Source organism: Acomys minous (assembly GCF_964271855.1).
Source record: "Acomys minous genome assembly, chromosome: 9".
Taxonomy (NCBI): Eukaryota; Metazoa; Chordata; class Mammalia; order Rodentia; family Muridae; genus Acomys; species Acomys minous.
Genome location: NC_140490.1, coordinates 76726079 through 76749123, shown reverse-complemented (window position 1 = coordinate 76749123; position 23045 = coordinate 76726079). Strand labels below are relative to the sequence as shown.

Here is a 23045-nt window from a genome sequence, read left to right as displayed (position 1 = left end):
TGTGACGTGTTCTCTCTAATCTGAGGCTCCTAGCACCAAATCTTCAGATGTGAGTACATAGCCTGCAGTAACTGCAGACACCAGGAAGTAAAGAGGAATCATTCCTGGGGTGGGAGTGAGTGGAAGAGGGGAAGGAAGGATCATAGGAGCCAGAGGGGTCAAGGACATGACAAGAAAACCACAGAACCAACCCCTCTGGCTCCTACAATCCTTCCTCCTCTTCTTCTGCAGGATTCCTGGCGCTCCACCTAATTCTTGGCTGAGAACATTACAATTTTAATGGTTATGTTTTCCTTTTAAAGTATATCTGAAAATAACTCTGAAATGCATATTTGGTTCATGTGAACAAATACAATGACATTTGGGGCTGATTATTGTTAGAAAGATTGGCTAATTGCTGCTGGAGCACAAAGACTCTGCTTGATCTCATATCCAAAGTTTTAAGTTATTTTTACTTTTGAGATTATAATATAATTATATCATTTCCCTTTTCCTTTTTTTCTTTTTCCTTCAAACCATGTTATATACCCCTCCTTGCTCTATGTCAAGTCCATGGTCTCTTTTTTCATTACTTGTCATAACACACACACACACACACACACACACACACACACACACACACACACACACACACACACGACTGGAATCACAGCCAATTACCTAGAGTTCATAAAGTCAGATTTTAGAGAACCTATGACTGCCATTTTGCTAAACCAGTATAATCCCTAATTGCATTATAAGTATATGTCTTTATACCCACAGATTAGTATGGTTCTCACCTTTCATCAATCAACTTCTCTTTGCAACAGGCAGAAACGATTACAGAAAATCACAACCAATCAAAGTGCAGAGCTGTGGAGCTCAGTCCCAACAACTGACCCATCTACAGCACAGCTCCTGCACCCAAGGCGGAGGAGTGGGTGGGAAGACAGCAGGAGCCAGAGGAACACGGAGATTGCTGCCAGAGTGTGAGTCCTAGGAATGTTTGGAGCCACACCCATGTCTCACCAACATGACTGCCTAAACAGGAGCTGAGCAGGGACCACACGGATGCCTTGACCCTAGACAAGTGACTAAGACAGGTAACTAAGGAGTGCTTGAGAGCAGGAGAAAGACTGTTCCCCAGGGAAGAGCACAGCAGTTGGTTATACGAAGCCAAATCACCAGCCCTGAACATAATACAAGTAACATTACACAGACTAAACAGGTTGTATTTATTTATGAACATATGTGTGTATATATGCACACACACACATATATGTATGTAACAACAAATAGTAGAAGATAAAGCCATGAATGTGAAAGAGAGCAAGAAGGGGTGCATTAGAAGGTTCAGAGGGAGGAAAGGCAAGAGGCAAACAATATAATTATATTATAATGTCAAGAATAAAAATATTAAACATGACTCTCATATACTAAGATTTAAGTAGCATACACACAATACTTTTTGTTTGCTTATTTTTGAAAGTTGTCACTTAAGAGTTTTATCATTAAACAATTATATTTCAAAACTAAAAATAATTTAGATGGTGCATTATATAAATAATGTTTATGAAAACCATGTTGTTCCCTTCCTATTCTCTTCCAAGTCAGTAGGAATAATTTTAACACTACGTAACCTGATAGGACTACTTCTCTGAAACAATTTCCGGAACAATGAGCCCTTTCTTTTCAGGACTAACTTAAAAGTTAGAAACAGGCATGAAAGGTATCATAAACCCCATTGGCTGCCTCTCCATAGTGTTCCAAGTTGTAAAACTTGGAAAACAACAACAGCAGCAGCAGCAACAACAACAACAGAAATCCTGGGAGGGTCAAGTGCTTTTGGGACAGGAAATGAACCCTACCTGAGTGTGTGGTTTCTTGCCAAGCTTGGCTGACGTTCTTGTAGCATTTCAAAAATGTTTGGCTGGCGGAGAAATGCCACAATCTTGTCATTGTATGCTGAAACAGAGAGGAAAATGCAGAGCAGTGGTTGAGGTAGGTAACTATAAAGTGCCCACTCAGTACTAGGGAATAATGTAGAAAATTGAAATACGCTTAATAACATCAGGCTGTTGCATAAAATAGGACACAATAGCGTTATTATCTTTAAAAATATAAGCGAAAGTGAATCAAGTCTGAGCAATCATCTGTTAAATGACAGGCAGGGTGTTACTTCCTCTATGTTTAGATGGAAGATGGAGATCAGACCAGCTCTCCCGTGAGGACGTCTGTATCTAATACAGCCTTTGTGGTCATCTTCTCAAGCTGTGATGACAAAAGATTCTTTGTGAGCTCAAAGAAATCCTTTTTTGAGTGTTTGATACTTGCTGCCATGACTTTGCATTGACTTTTCAGCCACAGGGATGAAAATACACATTACTTAGACTTACAACAGGTGAGGCTGAGAGTGACGGCTGTGTAAGCTTTCTGCATACACACTGGAGGGGAGGTGCAGAGGGCAACACTCTCACCCAGCTGTCCACCAAGAGTTCCCATTGGTGCAAAGGTGGCGTGGATGTATCAGAGGCTCCTCAATCACGTTTTAAAATTGATGGATGACCTGCTCTACAGGAGGGATCTCAAGCCTGGTACTCTAAACTTGATTAAAACCTATGGCTGGAGAGGTCATAGGCTTGGTGGGAGAACCTACCTTTATTATGTTGCTAAATGGGCAAGGTATCAAACTGCCTTTTTAATATTTATTTTTTATATCCACAGAGGAGTGCAGCTCCTATTCCTCATCAGAGAAGCTTGTTGTTGTTGTTGTTTTTTTTAATGGATGGCGGTTCATGCAGAGACTCACAACTGGTCGAAATGCAGAGGACAGGTAACTGTGGAGTATGTAGCCCTGAATGGACATCTCTAACACACTCCCTTCTCCTGGGCCTCACAACACATCACAGAACCTGGGGCAGGAAGATCCTAGGAGTCAGAGCGTGCGGAGGACTGGGACAAAACAGTGTGTTCTGCATATGGCCGGGATATTGTACTGTGGACATACAGCAGCTGTAGTTGCCCACCCAGGACCTGCGTAAGATCACACCAGTCAACATTCTAGCACATATGGGAGGGGCTCCTGATGCCCCACCCCTCGCTGAGAAGTTATTAGCAGTTGCTGGCTAGCAGGGAGGGAGAGTCATTTTTTTTTCCTGTAGTGTGTCCCGTGACAGGTTGCACACTCCCCAGCCGATGGCCCTACACCCGTGGGTACATGGGGATCACTAATTGGACACAGGAGGTTGAAGACAGAGGAGAGGTTGAGGAAGAGTTGGAAGGGAGACTAGCAGGTAGATGATGATCAAAACACATTGTATACATGTATGGAATTCTTGAAGATAAGTTAAAATCACTATATTAAAAAAAAAAACAACACCTGCATGTGGCTGAGTGTGTGTGTGTGTGTGTGTGTGTGTGTGTGTGTGTGTGTGTGTATTCCGAGGTTCCACAGAAGTCTAAGGCAGGAGATCATGATTTAATGGCTGCCTGGGTTATAGAGAAAGATTAAGCCCAGTCTTTGCAATTCTGTGAGACCATGTCAAAAAAAAAAATGAAAATATGGAGATATAGCTTAATGGCGGAGTATTTGCCTAGCATATATAATCTACATTCACTCCTTAGTATAACAATAGTAAACAAAGAAACAATACAAAATCTTACCTACAGCAACAAGAACATGAATCAATTATTTCAACTAAATCCTTTTTTTCTTTTTGAGTTTAATTGATTACTGAATAGAATATTCATGAGGATTTAGAAGAAAGACTGATAAGAGGTGAAGAGTGAACCACTGCAGTGTCAGGAGAAAGGAGAGGCCAGGTGTGGAGGTGCTCGACTTTAATCCCAGCATGGAGAGTCAGATGAATCTTGCTTGTTTTAAGATAACCCAGCCTACGTAGTTAGTGACAGGATAGCTAAATGTACCCTTTGCGAGAGCAAAAAAAGAGAAAGAAAACTCTGGAAGACTATTAAAGGGTTCACAGTAAAGACAAGAATATTAAGCATAGGTTTGCTAGAGGCCCAAGACTTAGGATACATACCCAGTGGCAATGACTCGTGTTGATGTTGGCTTCGAATAGCAGCTATTAGGCTGTGTCCTGGCCTGGCAAGCAAAGATGCTCCTCTGTTTCTAGAGACTTCTGATGCCTAATTTAAAATAAAAGTATAAGATTGGAAATAGGTTGTCAATTACAGATTTTCCTTTAAAATCATTTTTCTTTCTGCATGAAAGTTAAATCATCTTGGCATCACCTAGATAGATTCAGATAACAATCATTAGGTTGATGAAAAGCAAGCAAGCTTTAGAAGTTAGTAAGTGGAACATTGGGTGTGCCATATTGTGTTTTGTAAAAGTGACTGGGCCAGTGATTGGGTACTAGTCAGTGCACTGACGTAAACATTAGAGAAATAAGTTCTATACAAGCAGTAGTGGAAACGCGGGTCTCTGATTTTCTTTCCAGAGTTGTCACTGAACTTCAGTAGTGACTGTAAGATGCACCTGCTCTTTAGGTAATGTTGAATTAGCATTCCAATCACCACTCTGCTTTTTTTCTCTATTATATTTTGATTACCACATTTCCAAGAAAAAATTATTATATCCAATTTATACATATAAAATAATATATATATATTGTTCTTTGAGACCTTAGAGCCCAGCATTGTGGTTCATGGCTGTAATCCCAGATGTCTGGAAATGGAACCAGGGGCTAAAGTGTTGGAGGTTAGCCTAGTTCTCAGCCAGTCCAGGTTACTTGGGTGAAACCTTGTCTCAAAAACAAAACAAACAAAAAGAGAGACCAAGACAGTATAGATTTCCACTTTGAAATATTTCTCAGATGTATCATCTGTAGTATGATTCTTTGAAAAGTATAAGTAAGCGTCAATATATTTAAGAATTTTGAAAAGAATTTAGTTAAGATATTTAAAAGGGGCTTAAACATTTAGTCACAAAAGACCTCCTTAATTCCCCTCCCCACAAAAAGATGTGGCACTTGCTAGAATAACTTTAAATCATGCTTTCTTTTTGTTTTTTTGAGACAGGCGTTTTCTCTGTAGCCTTGGCTGTCCTGGACTCACTCTGTAGACCAGGTTGGCCTCGAGCTCGTAGAGACCCATTTGCCTCTGCCTCTCTGAGTGGTCGTATTACAGGCATATGCCACCACGTTTGGCTTTTAAGCCATACTTTGATACTCTGTAGTGACACAAACAGTATCCCTGGTATATAAAAGGGTGCCACCAGTTCAGTGTCTTGGCTTCTCTTTTAGTGAAGCTGTGAATCCATAATTCTTCCCCCCCCCCCCGCCGCATTGCCTATGGATCACGTGAGAGACAAGGAATTATATTCTGTTCCACATGGGTGGATTTTTCACTTTGCACTCATCTCTGCTAAGCTGGTGTAGTTAGAAACCAGCCCTCAAAGCCAGAGCTATGCACTACTTCAGCAAACAGACAAAGCTCGAAGCAGTGAGTGAGGTTTGCTGAAACGGTTATGCAGTGCTAGTTCCCAATTTTCTTCACTAATAAATATGTAATTTTTTGAGACTGAAATGATATGGGTCTTTCCTCTGAAGGGAGTTATTCCAGTTCACATCGATACACACTTTATATACGGTAATGAGAGAATTCTCAAAGATGACTCATGTGTGGATGGAGTGATGAGTCAGACAGAAATTGTAGCAATAGATCTGAAATTTGAGTTCCAGAAGACTTGGGGACTTGGATTCAGGAGACCCCTTTTGCCTCATTCCAAAGGAAGGCCCTGTAACTTGGTGGGTTGTGTTGAAATGAAGAAGGCTTTTGAACAGAAACGGTCCCCCCTTTTCTGGCCCCATGGGCAGTGTCCCAGGTATGCTTCAGAGAGAAATGGAGTATACGTCTGAGCCCACATGCTTACTGGGAAAATTAACCCAGACTGAAAAGTTTAAGAGGTAGGCTACCCCAGAGGCAGATGGCTGATGACCTACATGCCTTGGGCCGACTATGAGCAAGCTAGAGACAACCACACTGAGGCCTTGTAGGCTCTCCTGTAGAAACGCCAAGAGCAGGCACTAGATGGCTACAGACTTGAGCCTGGAGGACGGACTGGTTGGATGGAGATATTCCTCTACAGTTAGGGCACCGGGGGACCAGTGTGGGATACAGGGTCTAGTTTAGAAAGGCAATGAAACTGATCCTTCGGCAAGGCAGCAGACTTCCAATGTTCAGCAGAAAGTAATTGTAAGTGGTAAAAGAAGATAAAACCAGGAAAGAGACTGTAGGATAGAGCACTCAGAGCCTGGTTTCCTGTTTTTTGTTTTTGTTTTGTTTTTCTTCCCCTTTTCTTATCTCTCTCAATTATTAGTCAATAGTTGTATTATTAACCTTCTCTCCAGGGTCTTGTGGAGAGGTGAAATTTTAAGTCAGTCATAACTGAATACCATCAATTTTGTCCTTTTAGTAGCACTTGTCGGTAACTGATTGGAAATAAGATTCTTTTGATGTCCTATGTATAGAGGTCTCCTATATTTTCCTGACATTATATTTTCAGTTTCCTTTAAACCAGAGAGATTTCTGGTAATGCAATTTGGACAAAGGCAAGCACAGAAGGAAGGCAGATTGAGACATATCTAGGCAGACAAAAAAGCACCCGCATCAATCACTCAATTCTCCACTGAAAAATCAGGCAAATGCCTTCATCTCTCATAAGACACACAACTCTAGATCACAAAAACTAAGAAATTAAGCATTTTTTTCCCGGGACCCCGGGAGAGACTTGGGCACCATGGTTCAGGGCATGGAGGACATACCTCTCCGGCACTGTAGCTGCGGAGCCTCTGGAGGTGCTGCCGGTGGGTCAGATGGCTGGGAAGGCGGCCGTTCTGAAGAGGGATTCGGGGGTCGATGAAAGTGGTAGCTCGACTGTTGTGGTCCACAAAGAAAGACTGCAGACAGACAGTAAGACAATGCGCTGTCAGAGGTGGAGCTGATACTCTAAGACTCTTTCAGGACTCACTTTCTTAGTTTCATTTCCTGTGGCCATGATAAAACCCTCAGACAAGAGAAATTTAAGGGAGAAAGGGATTATCCTGACAGTTAGAGGGTGTAATCTGTCATGATCGGGAAGTCAGGGCAGCAGGAGCTGTTAGCAGCTGGTCACACTGCATCCACAATCGGGAACCGGAAAGCAAATGAATGCATGCTGCTCCTTAGCTCCCCGGCTCCATTTAGACAGACCAGGATCCCAGCCGGTGAATAGTGTCACATCCTGGGGCGGTTCTTTCCACCTCAATTAACCTGCACAGGCAGGTCCAAAGGCCCTCTGCAGTGCTTCCAGAGTCTGTAACGATGACAGTTAACACTGGCCATAGTGGTCATACTTATTTTTGGCCCTTTGTCTTCTGTATCATTTCAAATCAACACTTACCTCATTAGCTGAGGTAAAACACATGGATATTCAACAGTAACTGAATGAAAGGAATAAGCAAATTCCCCAAAGATCACAGTGTAAAGAAATAAATACAAAAATATTTTTGATTTTCCCCCTAGATATTTCTTTTTCTCATGGCCATATACACATATATATGTGTGTTCTCTACATATTAGAAGATATATGTTTGTTATAAGAAAATATCGTATTTTGTGATCATTTCTCCAATTCATTAAAAAATACTCTTACACAAAATTTAATGAGCATGTGGTATTGTTTGATGGTTGTATAATAATTCAGTACCCTCCATTGCTAGGTGTTTTTTTCTTCTGCTTCTTTTCAATGTAGTGTCTTAAGTTTACTAAATAATACATTAAAAGAAAATGAAAGGGTTACAGATAGGAAAATAAATCAAAGAATCCTTATTCACAGATACGATTCTGTGAGAATGACATGAGAAACACTACAGATCCATCCCAAAACTCTTACAGCTGATAAACACGGGGAACAAAACAGTGGGAACAAAAGTAGTATCCCCAAATCAGTAGCCTTCCTATATGCCAATAACAATTATACTGAAAAAGAAACTAGATAAAGAATCCCACTTACAATATCTACCCCACATAGCAGCACAAATACTAATACCTGGGACTAAACCTAACAAAGGAAACAAAACATCTCTACAATAAAAACTTTAAGACACTGAAAAAAGAAAGTTCTGTGTACATACTACAAATGTAGCATATTATCTTATTAATTTTATTCATTAAGCATGGCTTTTAATTATCCAAATCATACAGTAAATAGACTGTTAGGAGAATGTTTAACCTTGAGATTTTTGAGAATCCCTGGGAGTACTTACTCTGCCCGACCCTCAAAGAATAACATGACAGAATTTGAAACAATGAGAAACTTCCTTCTTTTCACCATATGTTATAATTCTAAACTGTATCATTGTTAATGAATAAACAGGGATTTAAGATATTTTATTTTTAGGTTTTTTTTTTTTGAGAATTTTATACATAATTTCTGTTTTACATAATTCCTACCCCTCCCTTCCCCTCTCCAATTCCTCTTATGTCCCCTCACTTCCTCTTAAATCATGATCTATTGTTCTTTAATTATTTTGGTTTTTATAGTTATTCATTTCTATTTCATGTGTGTATATGTTTTGCCTGTGTCTATATGTGTGCACCACAAGTGTGCTAGGTGCTTATTGAGTTCAAAAAGGCTACTGGATCCCATAGAACTGGAGTTATGGATGGCTGTGAGCCATCAGCATAGCAAGATGTCCCCAAGACAGCAACAGAGTCACTTACATCTTGGGAGTTACCAACAGCCATCTAATCCAGCCAAGGTGAAAGAAAACTTAGTCAACTACCCATGGCTGATGAGGTCATGGACCCTAGAGGAGAACCTAGTACTTCCAATTTCCTATTTGTAGTCTAAGTACTTATTTCATAGATAAGTGTAACCCTCACCCCTCATATAAGAAACATCTTTTGCAGCAGATGGAGACCATTACAGAAAGCCACAATTGCTTAAAGCATGGAGAACAACTGACTTGGGTACCGACCGTGATTGATAGAATACAGTCCCTATACCTAAGGTTCAGGGAACGTCATGGAAGATGGAGTAGGAAGCCTGTAAGAGCTGGAGGACCTTGATGCCTGCTGTGAGATAGTGTGTGCATAGTGTCTTCTCTATATGACAGAGAATCTGGAGCACGAAGTACAAGAAACATGGCTGCCTAACCAAGACTTTCACATTGACAACATCAGCTGACATCCCAGCATAGAGGGAGGAAACCTTACTGGGCCCACCCCAAGATGAAGAGCTGCAGGACATTCAGTGGCTACTCAGAGAGGGACTCTCAGTGTTTTCCAGAGATGTACCCACTGTTATGCTACCCAATCCCACGCAATCATCCCTAAACACATATCATTTTTAAAAAATATTTTATTAATTTATTCATATTACATCTCAATTGTTAGCCCATCCCTTGTATCCTCCCATTCCTCCCTCCTGCTTCCTCCCTACTCCCCTCCCCTATGTCTGTGACTGAGGGGACCTCCTCCCCCTGTATATGCTCATAGGGTATCAAGTCTCTTCTTGATATCCTGCTATCCTTCCTCTGAGTGCCACAAGGCCTTCCCATCAAGGAGACATGGTCAAAAATGGGGCACCAGAGTTTGTATGAAAGTCAGACCCCACTCTCCACTCAATGGTGGAGAATGTCCTGTCCATCGGCTAGGTCTGGGTAGGGGTTTGAAGTTTACTGCACATATTGTCCTTGGCTGGTGCCATAGTTTGAGCAGGAGGACCCCAGGACCCAGATCCACGCATCATAATGTTCTTCTTGTAGGTTTCCAGGACCCTCTAGATCCTTCTATTTCCCCATTCTCCCATGCTTCTCTCACCTAAAATCCCAATAGGATGTCCTCCCCTCTGACCCACTTTCCTGGTAAGTAAAGTCTTTCATGGGACATACCCCTTAGGCTAGTGTCTCAATATAAGTGAGTATACACCATTTGTCTCTTTTTGCTTCTGGGTGAACTCACTCATTATGATAATTTCTAGTTCAATCCATTTGTCCACAAATTTTGGGAATTCCTTGTTTTATAGTATTCTATAGTGTAAATGTACCACAGTTTCTTTATTCATTCTTCTACTGAGGGACACTTAGGCTGTTTCCATGTTCTGGTTATTATGAATAAGGCAGCTATGAACATTGTTGAGCATATGTCCCTGTTGTGTGGTAGAGCATTTTCTGGGTGTCCTAAACACATATCCTTATAAGCAGTAGAACTTAGCAAGCTGTGTGTGTGTGTGTGTATGTGTGTGTGTGTGTGTATGTATGTGTGTGTGTGATAATTTTAAAAAGTATGGGGCAGGAGAGACACTGGTTTGATTTTAGAATATGTAAAGAACTCAAAGAAGTAGATAAAAAGGAAAAAAAAACCCAGTCCAGTATTAAAATGTGTTACAGAATTGAACAGAAAATTCTCAAAATAAAAAATATGAATGTCTAGATCTGGGTAGGGGTTTGAAGTTTACAGCCTGTATTGTCCTTGACTGGTGCCATAGTTTGAGCGGGACCCCTGGGCCCAAATCTGCCCACCATAATGTTCTTCTTGTAGGTTTCTAGGACCCTCTGGATCCTTCTACTTTGCTATTCTCCCATGCTTCCCTCACCTAAAGTCCCAATAGGATGTCCTCCCCTCTGTCCCAGTTTCCTGGTAAGTGAAGACTTTCATGAGACATGCCCCTTGGGCTAGTATGCAGATATAAGTGAGTATATACCATTTGAGTCTTTCTGCTTCTGGGTTAACTCACTCATTATGAGCATTTCTAGTTCAATCCATTTGTCCACAAATTTCGGGAATTCCTTGTTTTTAATAGCTGAGGTATGACTTTCATACGAACTCTGGTGCCCCATATTTGACCATGTCCCCTGGAGGGGGAGACCTGGTGGCACTCAGAGGAAGGATAGCAGGCTACCAAGAAGAGACTTGATACCCTATGAGTATATAAAGGGGGAGGAAGTCCCTCTCAGGAACAGTCATAGGGGAGGGGAGTAGGGGGAAAATGGGAGGGAGGGAAGAATGGGAGGATACAAGGGATGGGATAACCATTGAGATGTAACAAGAATAAATTAATAAAAAATTAAAAAAAATACGAATGTCTGGTAAACACATTTAAAAATTGCTCAGCATCCCCAACCACCAGGTAAATGACTATTAAAACAACTAATATTTCATTTCATCCTGTCAGAATGCCATCATCAGGAATACAAATGATAACAAATGCTGGCGTGGAGGTGGTAAAAGGCAAATTCTTCCCCTGTTGGTGGATGTGTCAACCAGTGTAGCCACTCTGGAAAATCATTCTGGAGTATTAAAAAACAAACCAAGTAAAAAAGTTACTATATGACTCAGTTATATCTATCTTAATCTTACAACCAAAGGACTATATATGCTACAAAAGACACTTGCACATGGATGTTCACTAGATAAGGGAAGTGTGGTACAATACACATGCGGTTTTATTCTGCTGTAAAGAAAAATGAAATCATGAAATTTGTAGTAAGACAGATGGAACTGGAAAAAAAATTACTGGGGTAATCTGTGTCCTGAAATAATAATGCCACATATGTGGAGCCTAGCTTTGAATCTTTTGTTTTGTGTGTTTGATTTGCAATGTACATTAAGGCCAGGAAACAAGAAAGGGAGGAGGAAGAACAGAATACAGATGACACGACAACAGAGAAAGTTAATACCTGGGAAAGATTTAAGCAGGGAGGAAGCAAGGGGCGGGGAAAATGGAGGCATGGAGGAAGGCTTAACCAAAGTGAAGAGTGCGTGACTATGGAAACCAAGGGTCTTGAAATCCAATTTAAGATATACTTAGATGGGGTGGCAGAACACATGCGACATGCAGGAAATTAGAGGACATTAGAGGTTCAAGGTGTGAGAGGGCATGGAGTTGGAGGTTAGGGGAGACGGAGTATGGGATGAGTTAATTAAAAGTAAGGAAGTATGAAAATGGCATTATAGAAACCCACTGTTGGCAATCTAATTAAAGTCATGACTAAAAAGTGTTGAAATAAAGGTAAGCACATGGGTATACAGTGCTGCTCCCAGAAGTATGAAAAATAGCCTTCAAATAGGATAGTATACAAAACATGTCTAGCAAATTTCATAAGATAGCACAGTCTCATCAAATGCTACATTAATGGAGTATTTTATGATTGGTGCCATAGATCGAGCAGAACCTCTGGGCCCAGATCTGCCCATTATAGTGTTCTTCTTGTAGGTTTCTAGGACCCTCTGGATCCATCTATTTCCCTATCTCCTGTATTTCTCTCACCTTAGGATGTCCTCATCACTATCCCATTTTCCTGCTAAGTGAAGACTTTCATGAGACATACCCCTTGGCCTAGTGTCCAGTCCATCTGGAGTATTTTATAAAGCAACTGAATAAGTAAAATCAGTAAGTGAGGATTTAAAAGTGTTGCAAGTGCTGTAAAAATATAATCAAATAATCTGAATTAGATCAAAACATGAATAGATAAAACTAAATTTATAAAATGCTTATATAATATGAAAAATTAAGCAAACAATTAGCTAAGTAAAAAATATTACAAGTAGATAGAAGTTTGTAAATTAAGTGTTCTTCTTTTTAGGTTTGTGCATATGTTGTATTTTAGTATCAATTCTATAAGTTGAGTTGATTACTGAGATGAAAGTTAGAAACATATTTAAAGTTGCTGATCTTGGCTGAATTACCTTAATAAATCTTGTACAGACTTATCATCATATTATAGATAGTTTTATAAAGCTTATTTTTAAAATTCATTTTCATTAATTAAATTTGTTTTTGACTCCAAGGCCAAGAATAATGCCCAATGAGTCTGCTTCCCTGAATCCTTTATTATGAGGCAGGATCTCTCCCTATTGTCCAGATCATAGGGAAGCACCATCATGCTGGAACTAAATTCCTTATTTCAGATTGGTCAAGTTTCATTTTTGATATCTGTTATTTGCTTAGTTAAGTGATATTAACATTTAATATTCAGTTATTTCTGCTGTTCTCTTATTCTTGTTTCTTTTTTAGGAACCTCTACGAGTAAGTCCTTGATTTATTGATTGCCAGCTACATGCTAGGCATTATTCGCAGGGAAAGCTACGTACCTGAATTGGTTAGGCAGGGCTGGGCCTTATATAGAAAGGATGAAAAGGTTTTTTGAGAGTTTTATGCTTTGGGGCCTTTTCCTTTATTGGTTGAACCTACAGCTTCCACTTTAGGGGAGCAGCACAATCCATATCCCAACTATATTTATCCCAAACATTATATTTATCCCAAACTATATCCCAAACGTTTATCCATATTTGCACAGTAAGTGTAGTCCTCATGCTACATCAAGGAAACTTCTGTTTGTAACAGATGGAGACCATTACAGAAAACTACAACTGATCAAAATACAGAATTTTGGAGGCCGGTTTCAACTGATATATCTGTAATACAATTCCTGCATTTGTGACTCAAGGATCAAGTTGTGACCCAAAGATTTGTAAGAGCCAGAGTAACAGGGAGTTTGCCATGAAATGGTGTCTCCTAGGAATCTCAAAAACTACACATGAAGCCCCACCGACAGGCCGAATAAACATGGGCTGAATAAACATGAACAAGGATGGCATCCATAGACATACCAAAGTAGATGGGGGAAGAGGGGAGGGGAGGAAGCCCACGAGGCCTCAAGCCTATACAAAAACCTACAGTCAACCAAGGAATGCTGAGTGTGGGGGAAATAGTCTTCCCCGGGAAATAGCACACCAACTGGTTATAGGATAACAAATGCTCAGCTCTGAAAACATACAGAGTAGTAACATTATGTAGACTGAGTATGTAGGAATTAGCCAGTACTATATAATATCTGTATATATATCCATAGTCATATATACATATACATATGTATATGTATGTATATATGGGTATCTAGTCACATTGATAATTTTTTATTAAAGGAATGTCTTTTCATTTCAAATTCATATTTTTATCTTTTTCATGTTTCACTGAAAAAAAATTTAAAGGAAAGTACTATGCCAGAAGAAACACTTAATAGGTATTCCAAAATGGATGAAATCTTTATCGCTGGCATGTTATTATCTGTAGGTGTGGGGACCAGGACATGACAGTAGCATCTGCTGTGGAGATCAATCTGCTGCCTTGGTCATGGTGTCTCTTCACAGAAACACAACAATGACAAGGAAGGAAATATTAGGAAGTGTGGCCTTGCTGAAGGAGGCGTGTTACTGGGGGCGGGCTTTGAGGTTTCAAAAGACTTGCGCATTCCCAGTGTGCTTGTCTCAGGGTGTGAACTCTCAGCTATTGGGCCAGCACCATGCCTGATGTCATGTTTCCTGCCTTGACAATCCTGGTTCTAGTCCTCTGAAACTGTGAGCCTCAAACGAAACACTTTCCTTTTTGACGTTGACTTAGCTATAATAAAGCAACTAAGACAAAGGGCATTGAACAAAAGCGCTCAATGGAAAGTTTAAAGCTATAAAGTGGAAACCAGGCGGCATTTTGTTCCCCAGATGGCAAAGAAGATGCTAAATATCTCATACTGCACTGTATATGGATTGTGGAGTGAGTAAGAAGCCTGACGTGGATGTAAGGGCCTCCCTTCTTCGTGGGTACCAATATTACCGCTTCCTTACCCACCGCCTTCCCTCACTTTCTTCCTCATCTCCTGCATCAGTGAACCAGAATACTGGGTGAAAACCCACATATTGATTATTCTTACCTTTCCCTGATGATCAGTTTTGATCTCCCAGCCCCGGGGCAGTTCCAGTCGAGTGTCTGCAAACATGTTGATGAAATTCACCAGGTCCCGATTGTGCTGGTACCGTTCAAAATTGCGAGCATCTCGTCGGACTTTCAAAATCATATGCTTCAAGCAAGTGCTACTTGTAAAAACCCGGTAGGCACTCTGAGATGGTTTGCAACAAATGAAGGAAGAGGATGTGAAGTTAGGAGACACAGAGTAAACACACTGAGTGCCTTAACGTGCTGTGAGTACAGAAATGGAGGCGTTAGAAACACACATAGCGAGCCTGGAGAGATGGCTCAGAGGCTGAGACCACTGACTGCTCTTCCAAAGGTGCTGAGTTCAATTCTCAGCATCTACATCGTGGCTCAAAACCATCTGTAATGAGATCTGGTGCCCTCTTCCGGCATGCAGGAGTACACGCAGGCAAAACCACGTAAAATAATATGTAATTAAAAAATAAATCTTTAGAAGCGGAAATGCGCATTGTCTCGGAGGTATTCTTCCTAGATCTGCCACACTTGGCTCTAAGAAAAAGCCGTCTAAAACGGTTTAATGATTAAAAAAATGATAAAAAATAAAATTATAAAAATTTAAAGCCATTTTATATAAAAAAAATAAGACCAATAAAAAACAAACATTTATTTTTCACTGACATGATCTTGACAGAACCCTTAGAAAGGCAATAGAGTTTCTGAGTCCTTCTTTACTGGGAGGCTCACATGGAAAAGAATGGTCTGAGTTACACACACAGACACACAGACACAACACACACATACACAACACACACACACACACACACACACACACACACACACACCATCAACCACACCATTAATGAAAAAAGAGGCAATACATTTGAAAAAGAGAAAGGCAGCGCATATGGGAGGGTTTGGAGGAAGAAAGGGAAAGGGCACGGATGCAATTATATTATAATCTCAAACAATAAAAGATATAATTGAAAAATGTCTCCTTCTTTCTCCAAGCTCACAGAATACGATTCTAGGCCCTTTATCTTATTAAATGATTACGTAGCGCTTGTTTCTGGTTCTGAGAAAGCCGGGCTACCCTGTCTTTGCTTTGGGAGCACTCACGTAGTTGGCGTGCAACACCGTGAAGAACTCAGGATTGGTGATGAACTTGACCGCTGGGGACTGAAGCAGCAAGGTGATCTTTTGTGAGTTGACAGGAGACACTGACCCTTCTCTCCTCAGATCTAGAAGAAAGTGAAACGAAGCAATGGGTTCTGTTGGGTGAAACGTCCTTCCTCATTGGGTGCCAGACACACCCCCAAGCCCCAACTCACTCACCAGACTTAGGTCAAGACTTTTTGTTGTTGTTGTTCCAAATGCTTGAGACAAAAAGTGTTTCAGATTTTTTTCAATTTATAGAACATATGCATATACATAATGAGGGATTTTAGAGACGAGACACAGCCTGAACATGAAATTTAAGTACCTTTCATTTATACCTTATATACATAGCCTAGAGGCAAGTTTACACAACTTTTTTGAGACAGTCTCACAATATAGTGCAACCTAACTTCAAACTCACGGTCTTCTTATCTCTGCCCCATAAGTGTTGGGGTTAAAATCATGTGTCACCATACCTGGTTTATACAACATTTTACATAAATTTTATGCATGAACCTCAGAATTTCCCCTTTGTGGCATGATGTTGACATTCTAAATATGCTTTTAAACATTTCAAATTTTGAGTTTTTAAAAGTCAGGAATCATTATTTCTTAGGAAGGCACCTCACATCTCCTTCTTTTGTCTCTTTTTTTTGTTTTGTTACAAGTGTTACCTGTAGCTATGACAGTTTAAAGAAGGCATCACAGCTCTGCCCTCCTATAAGCACTCCTCTGTGGTGGGACTTTCTAGCTCCTCCCTGGACAAACTGGCCCTGGCCTGTCCTTTGTTCCATCCAGTTCCACAAAGCAGAAGCAACAAGTCAGCTCTGAGACAGGGGACCAAGCACTTATGCCTCTGTCTATCTTCTGTCCCCATGTCCACTAAGGGAGCAAGGCAGAGGGATAACTTCCAAACTGAGGCCATCTGAGACTAACCACCACACAGGTAACCCAACAAGTGGCCAAAGAGTCCAGCCACATCCTAGCAATCTGCCAGCTTTACTCAGTTTGCACTGCTCACCAGCAGACACGAGGGACAAAGGCAGTTATGAGTTTATCCACTAAATTTGAGGCTTTTTATTATGCAGTAAATTCCATGTGAACTAATACCAAATCCAAAAGTCACCCCATGTACCTTCTCTTATCCTGTTTGCAATTACTTGACTCTTGTACCATGTATCTCTCAGAAGACTGAACAAAGAAATTAGTAACAGAAAAATCTAAACAAGGGCTGTTGTGCGTCTGAATGAGAAAGCAGAATGGAGACAATTAAAATTAAAATTAAAATTGTTGATTGAAAGATGTGTGTGTGTGTGTGTATGTGTGTATGTGTGTGTGTGTGTGTGCGCGCGCACGCGCTTTAAAGAAGGTAGGAGCCAGTAAGTAGGGAGATGGCCAACTAAAAGGTGTCTCTAAGTTATGATATCATCAGTACATTCTAAAAAGTTCATGCAGCTGTGGCTGTCTACACAAGACCTATTAAAGATGGGGTCAATGCACAGGTCATCATGGATGGGGGAGGATCCCATTGGTGGAGGGTATTTCATGCCATTTTCTTATGTAGCCACTGATAACTTGTTTTCGCTCTAGTAAATGTCCTCTAGCCTACCATCAGGGAAAAATCTTTAACTATTAAACTCAGTGGGCTATGCACATAAAGATTACATGACAGTAGGGCAGGGCCTATTGGAAAGAAGGACTCTGGTGAGAGAGGAAGAGAGGCAGATGGGAGAAAGAAATTTAGGTTAAAATAACTAAAATTCATTGTGTAAGTATGTGAAACTGTCAAAGATTTAAAACAATTCAAAAAACCAAATCAAATAAGCATGTTCAATATCTCTGTTGCCACAAATTGCTGAGACCTGCCAGAATGAGAATTACAGTATCTGCTTGCCTAAAGTGTCTCAGCCTGCGTGTGTGTGTGTGTGTGTGTGTGTGTGTGTGTGTGTGTGTGTGTGTGTGAAATCTATCCCTTTTTAACTCAATTGAAAGAAAAAGTGGGTCACTGGGGTTTCACTGTGGTAATTTTTTTTTTTTTTTTTGGTTTTTCGAGACAGGGTCTCTCTGTGTAGCCTTGGCTGTCCTGGACTCACTTTGTAGACCAGGCTGGTCTCGAACTCACAGTGATCCACCTGCCTCTGCCTCCTGAGTGCTGGGACTAAAGGCGTGCTCCACCATGCCCGGCTTCATTGTGGTAATTATATATGTTGTTATGGGTACAAAAGGTGGAAGCTGGTCCCATGCTTTTTAAACATTACTATTGGCATCTCAATCAGGTTAGAGTTAAAGAAATGAAAAACAGGAAGATAAAGCTTGATAAATGGTAAAAGTAACACACTCTTGGACTTTGTGAACAAGAAACTCATTGGAGGCCTCTTTGTGCCCAGGTTCCTCCATGGTTGACCTAACTTTTATCTGAACCACCGAAGACTCATTCAAAAGGGATTGTGGCCATTTACCATGTTTTATTTATAAGTGGACAATCCTTAGGACGCCAACAGATATATTACTTAGCTGCACAGGCATCTATATCGGCTAAGATTCAGAGTGAGAGTTGTCTCCCTACTCACACCTCTAACTCCTCCATCTCGTTCTCACACACTTTGTTGCTCTGCTATCTGTGGTCATGTGGATATCCCACGAGGCAGGGTCAGGGCTTGCCGTGTTCTGGGTCCCCTGTTCCAATACCTAAGCTTGGCTGGGAAGACTCTGCTTCCGAGTCACTCCCTCCACCTCCTCCTCCTCCGTCTGGTATTTGCTCACAGCTCGGGTTGCCAGGATCTTCTTCAGGTCTCTCTGTTGCGATGGTTCTCTGAATGTTTTGATACCTGTACATAAAAAAATGGAAAGGCTGCAATCAACTTGTGTTTGTTAATTCTTTGAATAAGGCATTAGGGAAAAATCTATAAAAAAAAATGTCTTGAAATCAGAAAAAAAAGCCAACAATTCTATGAAGATAGCTGGAACAATTATTAAGACAACTATCTCCACGCTATTTGTCTAGGTGGTGGGTAGGGGAGGAGAGATAGTTAGATCCAGAAATAAAGTTCTGAAATCCCATAAGCTCCTGTGAGTTATGACAGAGTGTGGGCTCTATGAGTCTTGTGGTCAGGTAGGAGATGGGGAAGGCTGTTTCAGAAGAAGGGGAAGAAGGAACACAAAGAACCAAGTCTGCAAGTCTAACTGAAGACCAAGCGAGGCATGCATCCAGTCCTGTACAGGTTCGCTCTTCCACAACAGGCCTCTGAAGGAGACGGGCCCTAGTCTTTGCCGGATTTGAAGAAGTGGCGTTTCCCCACCATGGTCTCCAAACTGCTTGCAAGAGGACCTGTTACAGTAACTGAAGAAAATAGAAACCCATGCTTCTAAGAAGCTGTTCAGATATGGTTTGGTATATTAAGGTTTGAGATTCACTGGTTTAAAGGTCCCTTTATGTCTTATTTTATCATTCATCATTCACTTCTGATAACATGCCAGAAGACACTTTCGCCAGCAGCAGTAGCTGCAAGACTTTTCTTGAGAGTCCATTTTATAACAAAGAGTGGGATCCTCACAGTGATCATAACATGATGTGCTTGTGTCTCACCTCCCTGTGGCAGGGAGGTTACAGGAAGGTGAACGATGGCCCACTGTGATATTTTTGGAACACAAGGAATGTAGCCAGGGCAGGAGACCAGAGCCATCAGTGAGAAGCTGCCCGAATCTCTGACTTTAATTAGGGATAGAGCATTGCTAAAGACTGCAGCGGCTGCTGTTGACAATTCTCTAATAAGTATGGCAGATTATGGATTCCCCAAATGGCTAAAATACCTTTTTAGAGCCATTTGCTCTCTTGTTCTCTTTTTTATGATGCAGAATCAAAGTCATCTCCCCTTAAAGGACTGAGTATAGCGCATATGACAGTTTTGTGATGGAACCCAGAAGACCTGAGGATGCCCAGATCTCAGACGACATCACAGATGCTTCCTGTTCCCATTTCATTAGGATTCATCTGTTAATGTAGTCCTGTACTTGTTTTGTTTGGAGCTAAATATATATATAAAAGGCTCATGGAAATCATTATAAAGTCAGTTAGAATAATACAATTTTAATTGCCCATGCATGCATGCATGCAAATAATCATACAAACTAGAAAAAAAATCCTTCCCAAACCAAACCATGCCAATCCAACCAAATAATCAAAGATGTAAAACAAAAACTCACATGGAATTAATTACAATTCTTAAAGAAAAGATTATGGCAAAAATGTTGATGTTCTAATATGAGTAAAATATAAGACATTCCAAAATTCTGGAAACACAGGAATATCTCCTAAACTAGCAAAAACAGACCAGAAAGTGAAACTATTTTTGTTGTGGTGAAATCCATAAAGCCATATTGTTAACAAATCAGGCATGGGAAACAATAAGCAAACTCTGTTTATCTCCCTGAGGCTGTTTTGGGAACAGAACCACAAAGGAGTTTTCTAAGACAAGATAATCTTAATATTTAAAATGACGTTGGTCTTCAAATAAAAAATCATAGTAAAACAATAAACAAAATATTTAATAACATGAGAAGTTAAGTGCATTAAATTATAGCTACTCAGTGAAATATTTACAAGGATTTATATTAATCTGAAGACACAGCAGCAATACAAGGTACATATAGTAAGAAAAAATAAAAATTATATTTTATCATGTCATAACTAGGTAAGAATTATAGCATGCATATTGAAATAAAAATTGGATGCATATCTTTAAAAGTTTAAACTTTGGGGTCACACAAAGTTTTTTTTCTATTTAAACTTAAATCCCCATTAACATTATAATTTCATAAAGTTAACTAAAATATTCTGATTATTTAAAATGAAAATACATGTTGATTTGTTTGCTTGTCATGTGTGTGTGTGTGTGTGTGTGTGTGTGTGTGTGTGTGTGTGTGAAAATAGAGTTAATAATATATAGTCTCCAACTGTAGGAATTAACTCAGAAACAATTTTGTATTGTATTCTAGGCAATTTTTGGTATTACAGCTTTTGGATTTGCAGTTCTCAGGGTAAATACTTTGAGCATCACAATCATGCAGTGGGAAGTCAAGGAAGACTCCTCATGATGCTAATTTTCTCAGTGAGACAACGATCCTTGTAAATTTCTCTAAGTAACTGGAGGTTATCAGAAAAAAAAATTACTTAGATATGGTCACAAGTGAGTATGCAGAGCATACAGAGAAAGGCTGTCCTGTGAACATTCGGCCCCCTTACGTCTAGTAAAACTAGGTTGTGACAACCTTCTTTGGAATGATTGTAAAGAAATAGGCTGTGACCAAAAACCTTTATGGTTTGTATTAATAACTTAGGTATTCAGCTGCTAACAGAAAAATGGATGGCAAATACTCAAGCAATAAAAGAATGTTCTATAACTAGAGTTCAAATGTATTAAGTGTGTGTGTGTGTGTGTGTGTGTGTGTGTGTGTGTGTGTGTGTGTGTGTATGTGACTGTGCCTGTGTGCATGTGTGTTTAGTAGCTAGAAGTTGACATCAGGCTCTCTATGTCTTAAGACAGGATCTCTCACTGAAACTGACCCTCACCATCTCAGTTAGACTAACTGTCACCCAAACCCAGGAACCTACTGATGTAGGCTCCCCTGCTCAGGGCTTACATGTGTAGATTGCCACACCTATGTTTCATATGTGTTCTGGGGATCTGGAGTTAGGTCCTGGTGATTGCTCAGTAAACACTTTACTGACTGAGCCATCCTCTCATGTACCTATTGTTTATTCATTCATTCATTCGGCAGCTTTATTTTCTTCTTTTCACATGTGTATGTGTGTGTGAGCACATGTGGGCATGTGTATATGCCTGTGTACGTGCATGCCACATGCTTTGGCATCCACTAAAGCCAGAGAGGGTGTTAGATCCCACGAGGCTGGAGTTATACATGACTGTGAGCCACTGGACACAGGTACTGGAGAACAAACTTGAGTCCTTTAGAAGAGCAGGAAGTGCTTCTCACCACTGAAATATCTGTCCAGTGCCTTGTTGTTATTTTTTAAACCTTTAAAAATATGTATGTATGAGCGCGCTCTATCTGCATGTACACCTACATGCCAGAAGGGATACATCAGATCCCTTTATAGATGGCTGTGAGCACCATGTTGTTGCTGGGAATTGAACTCAAAACCTTTGGAAGAGCAGCCAGTGTTCTTGACTGCTGAGCCATCTCACCAGCTCTTGCTTTTATTTTCAAATAAGCTTACAAAGTAGGAAGTGTCCTTATGGCATTCTCATGCATGCTTAGCTGTAGTTGACACTCCCACCCCTTACTTTCCTTCCTCTCTCTGCACTCATTTTTAATTACACCCTTCCACTCCAATATTTCCCCTTTAATTTTTGAATCACATGTATTCTATGTGTCTCTAACAGGTCAAAAAGTCCATTTTAAAAGGCAGATGCAGGAGGCAGTGCAAGATGACAGCACCGATCCCACGCTGCATCTGATTTAACAGGAAATCCAGGACTTCACAGTGACCTAAAGACCAAACCGAGAACTACAAAACACCAGTGCTGCTGATTCTCAGGTGAGAGGGATCCAAATTGTGTGGGGGGCAAGGGTGGGTCCGACCTTTGGCCACCCAGCTAACCCACAGAAAATCCCTGGGGACAGTCCACATTAGCCACCATCTTGGGAAGGACTGTGGGATATCCGTGCAAGTTCGGCTCTGCTTGCGGGATCCTGGACAGAAAAACTGTAGGATATACTTGCAACTCTGAGCTCTCATGCCCCCCCATCCCATCCCCCACTCTACCCCTCCCCCACCCCCATCTGCTGTTTGCTGGATCCGGGATAGGGAACAAATAGGCAGAGCTTAGTCCCAGCACAGGACACAATCCACAATAGCTGCCTCCAGAGAAAAAAGTGTATGCGGGCACTCAAGTACCCTTGAGCTTTCAGCTATCTCAGCCCTCCAGCTTGCTGGCCTAGACTGGCTGGGTCATGGAGCAGATAAATATACCCCTGCCATCTCAAGAGGGTCCGTGGAATATCTGAGGAGCTTCAGGTCTTGGTCTGTATAAGAACACCCACCTGAAGTGTACCATTCAGATACAGCTAAGACACAAGGTAAGCCCACTGAGCAGAGATCTACTTGGGCCACACTACTCATTAGCTGCAATCCTGCTAGTAGCTTCTGGCCCTGATATCACCCTGCCTA

The 23045-nt window shown here is 40.7% G+C and overlaps 1 protein-coding gene across 6 annotated transcripts in view; it reads right to left on the bottom strand.

Moving 5' to 3' along the window:
- The window catches only part of HECW1 (HECT, C2 and WW domain containing E3 ubiquitin protein ligase 1), a 320240-nt gene that overhangs the window by 54293 nt on the left and 242902 nt on the right, over positions 1–23045 (bottom strand). For all 6 annotated transcript variants that reach the window (XM_084794159.1, XM_084794158.1, XM_084794162.1 and 3 more), the window contains 6 exons: positions 18542–18681; positions 15815–15936; positions 14697–14882; positions 6768–6902; positions 4023–4128; positions 1848–1944 (listed from right to left, as the gene is read on the bottom strand). In XM_084794159.1, the coding sequence (XP_084650285.1) occupies positions 1848–1944; positions 4023–4128; positions 6768–6902; positions 14697–14882; positions 15815–15936; positions 18542–18681 (786 nt within the window). The remainder of the gene's footprint in view (positions 1–1847; positions 1945–4022; positions 4129–6767; positions 6903–14696; positions 14883–15814; positions 15937–18541; positions 18682–23045) is intronic.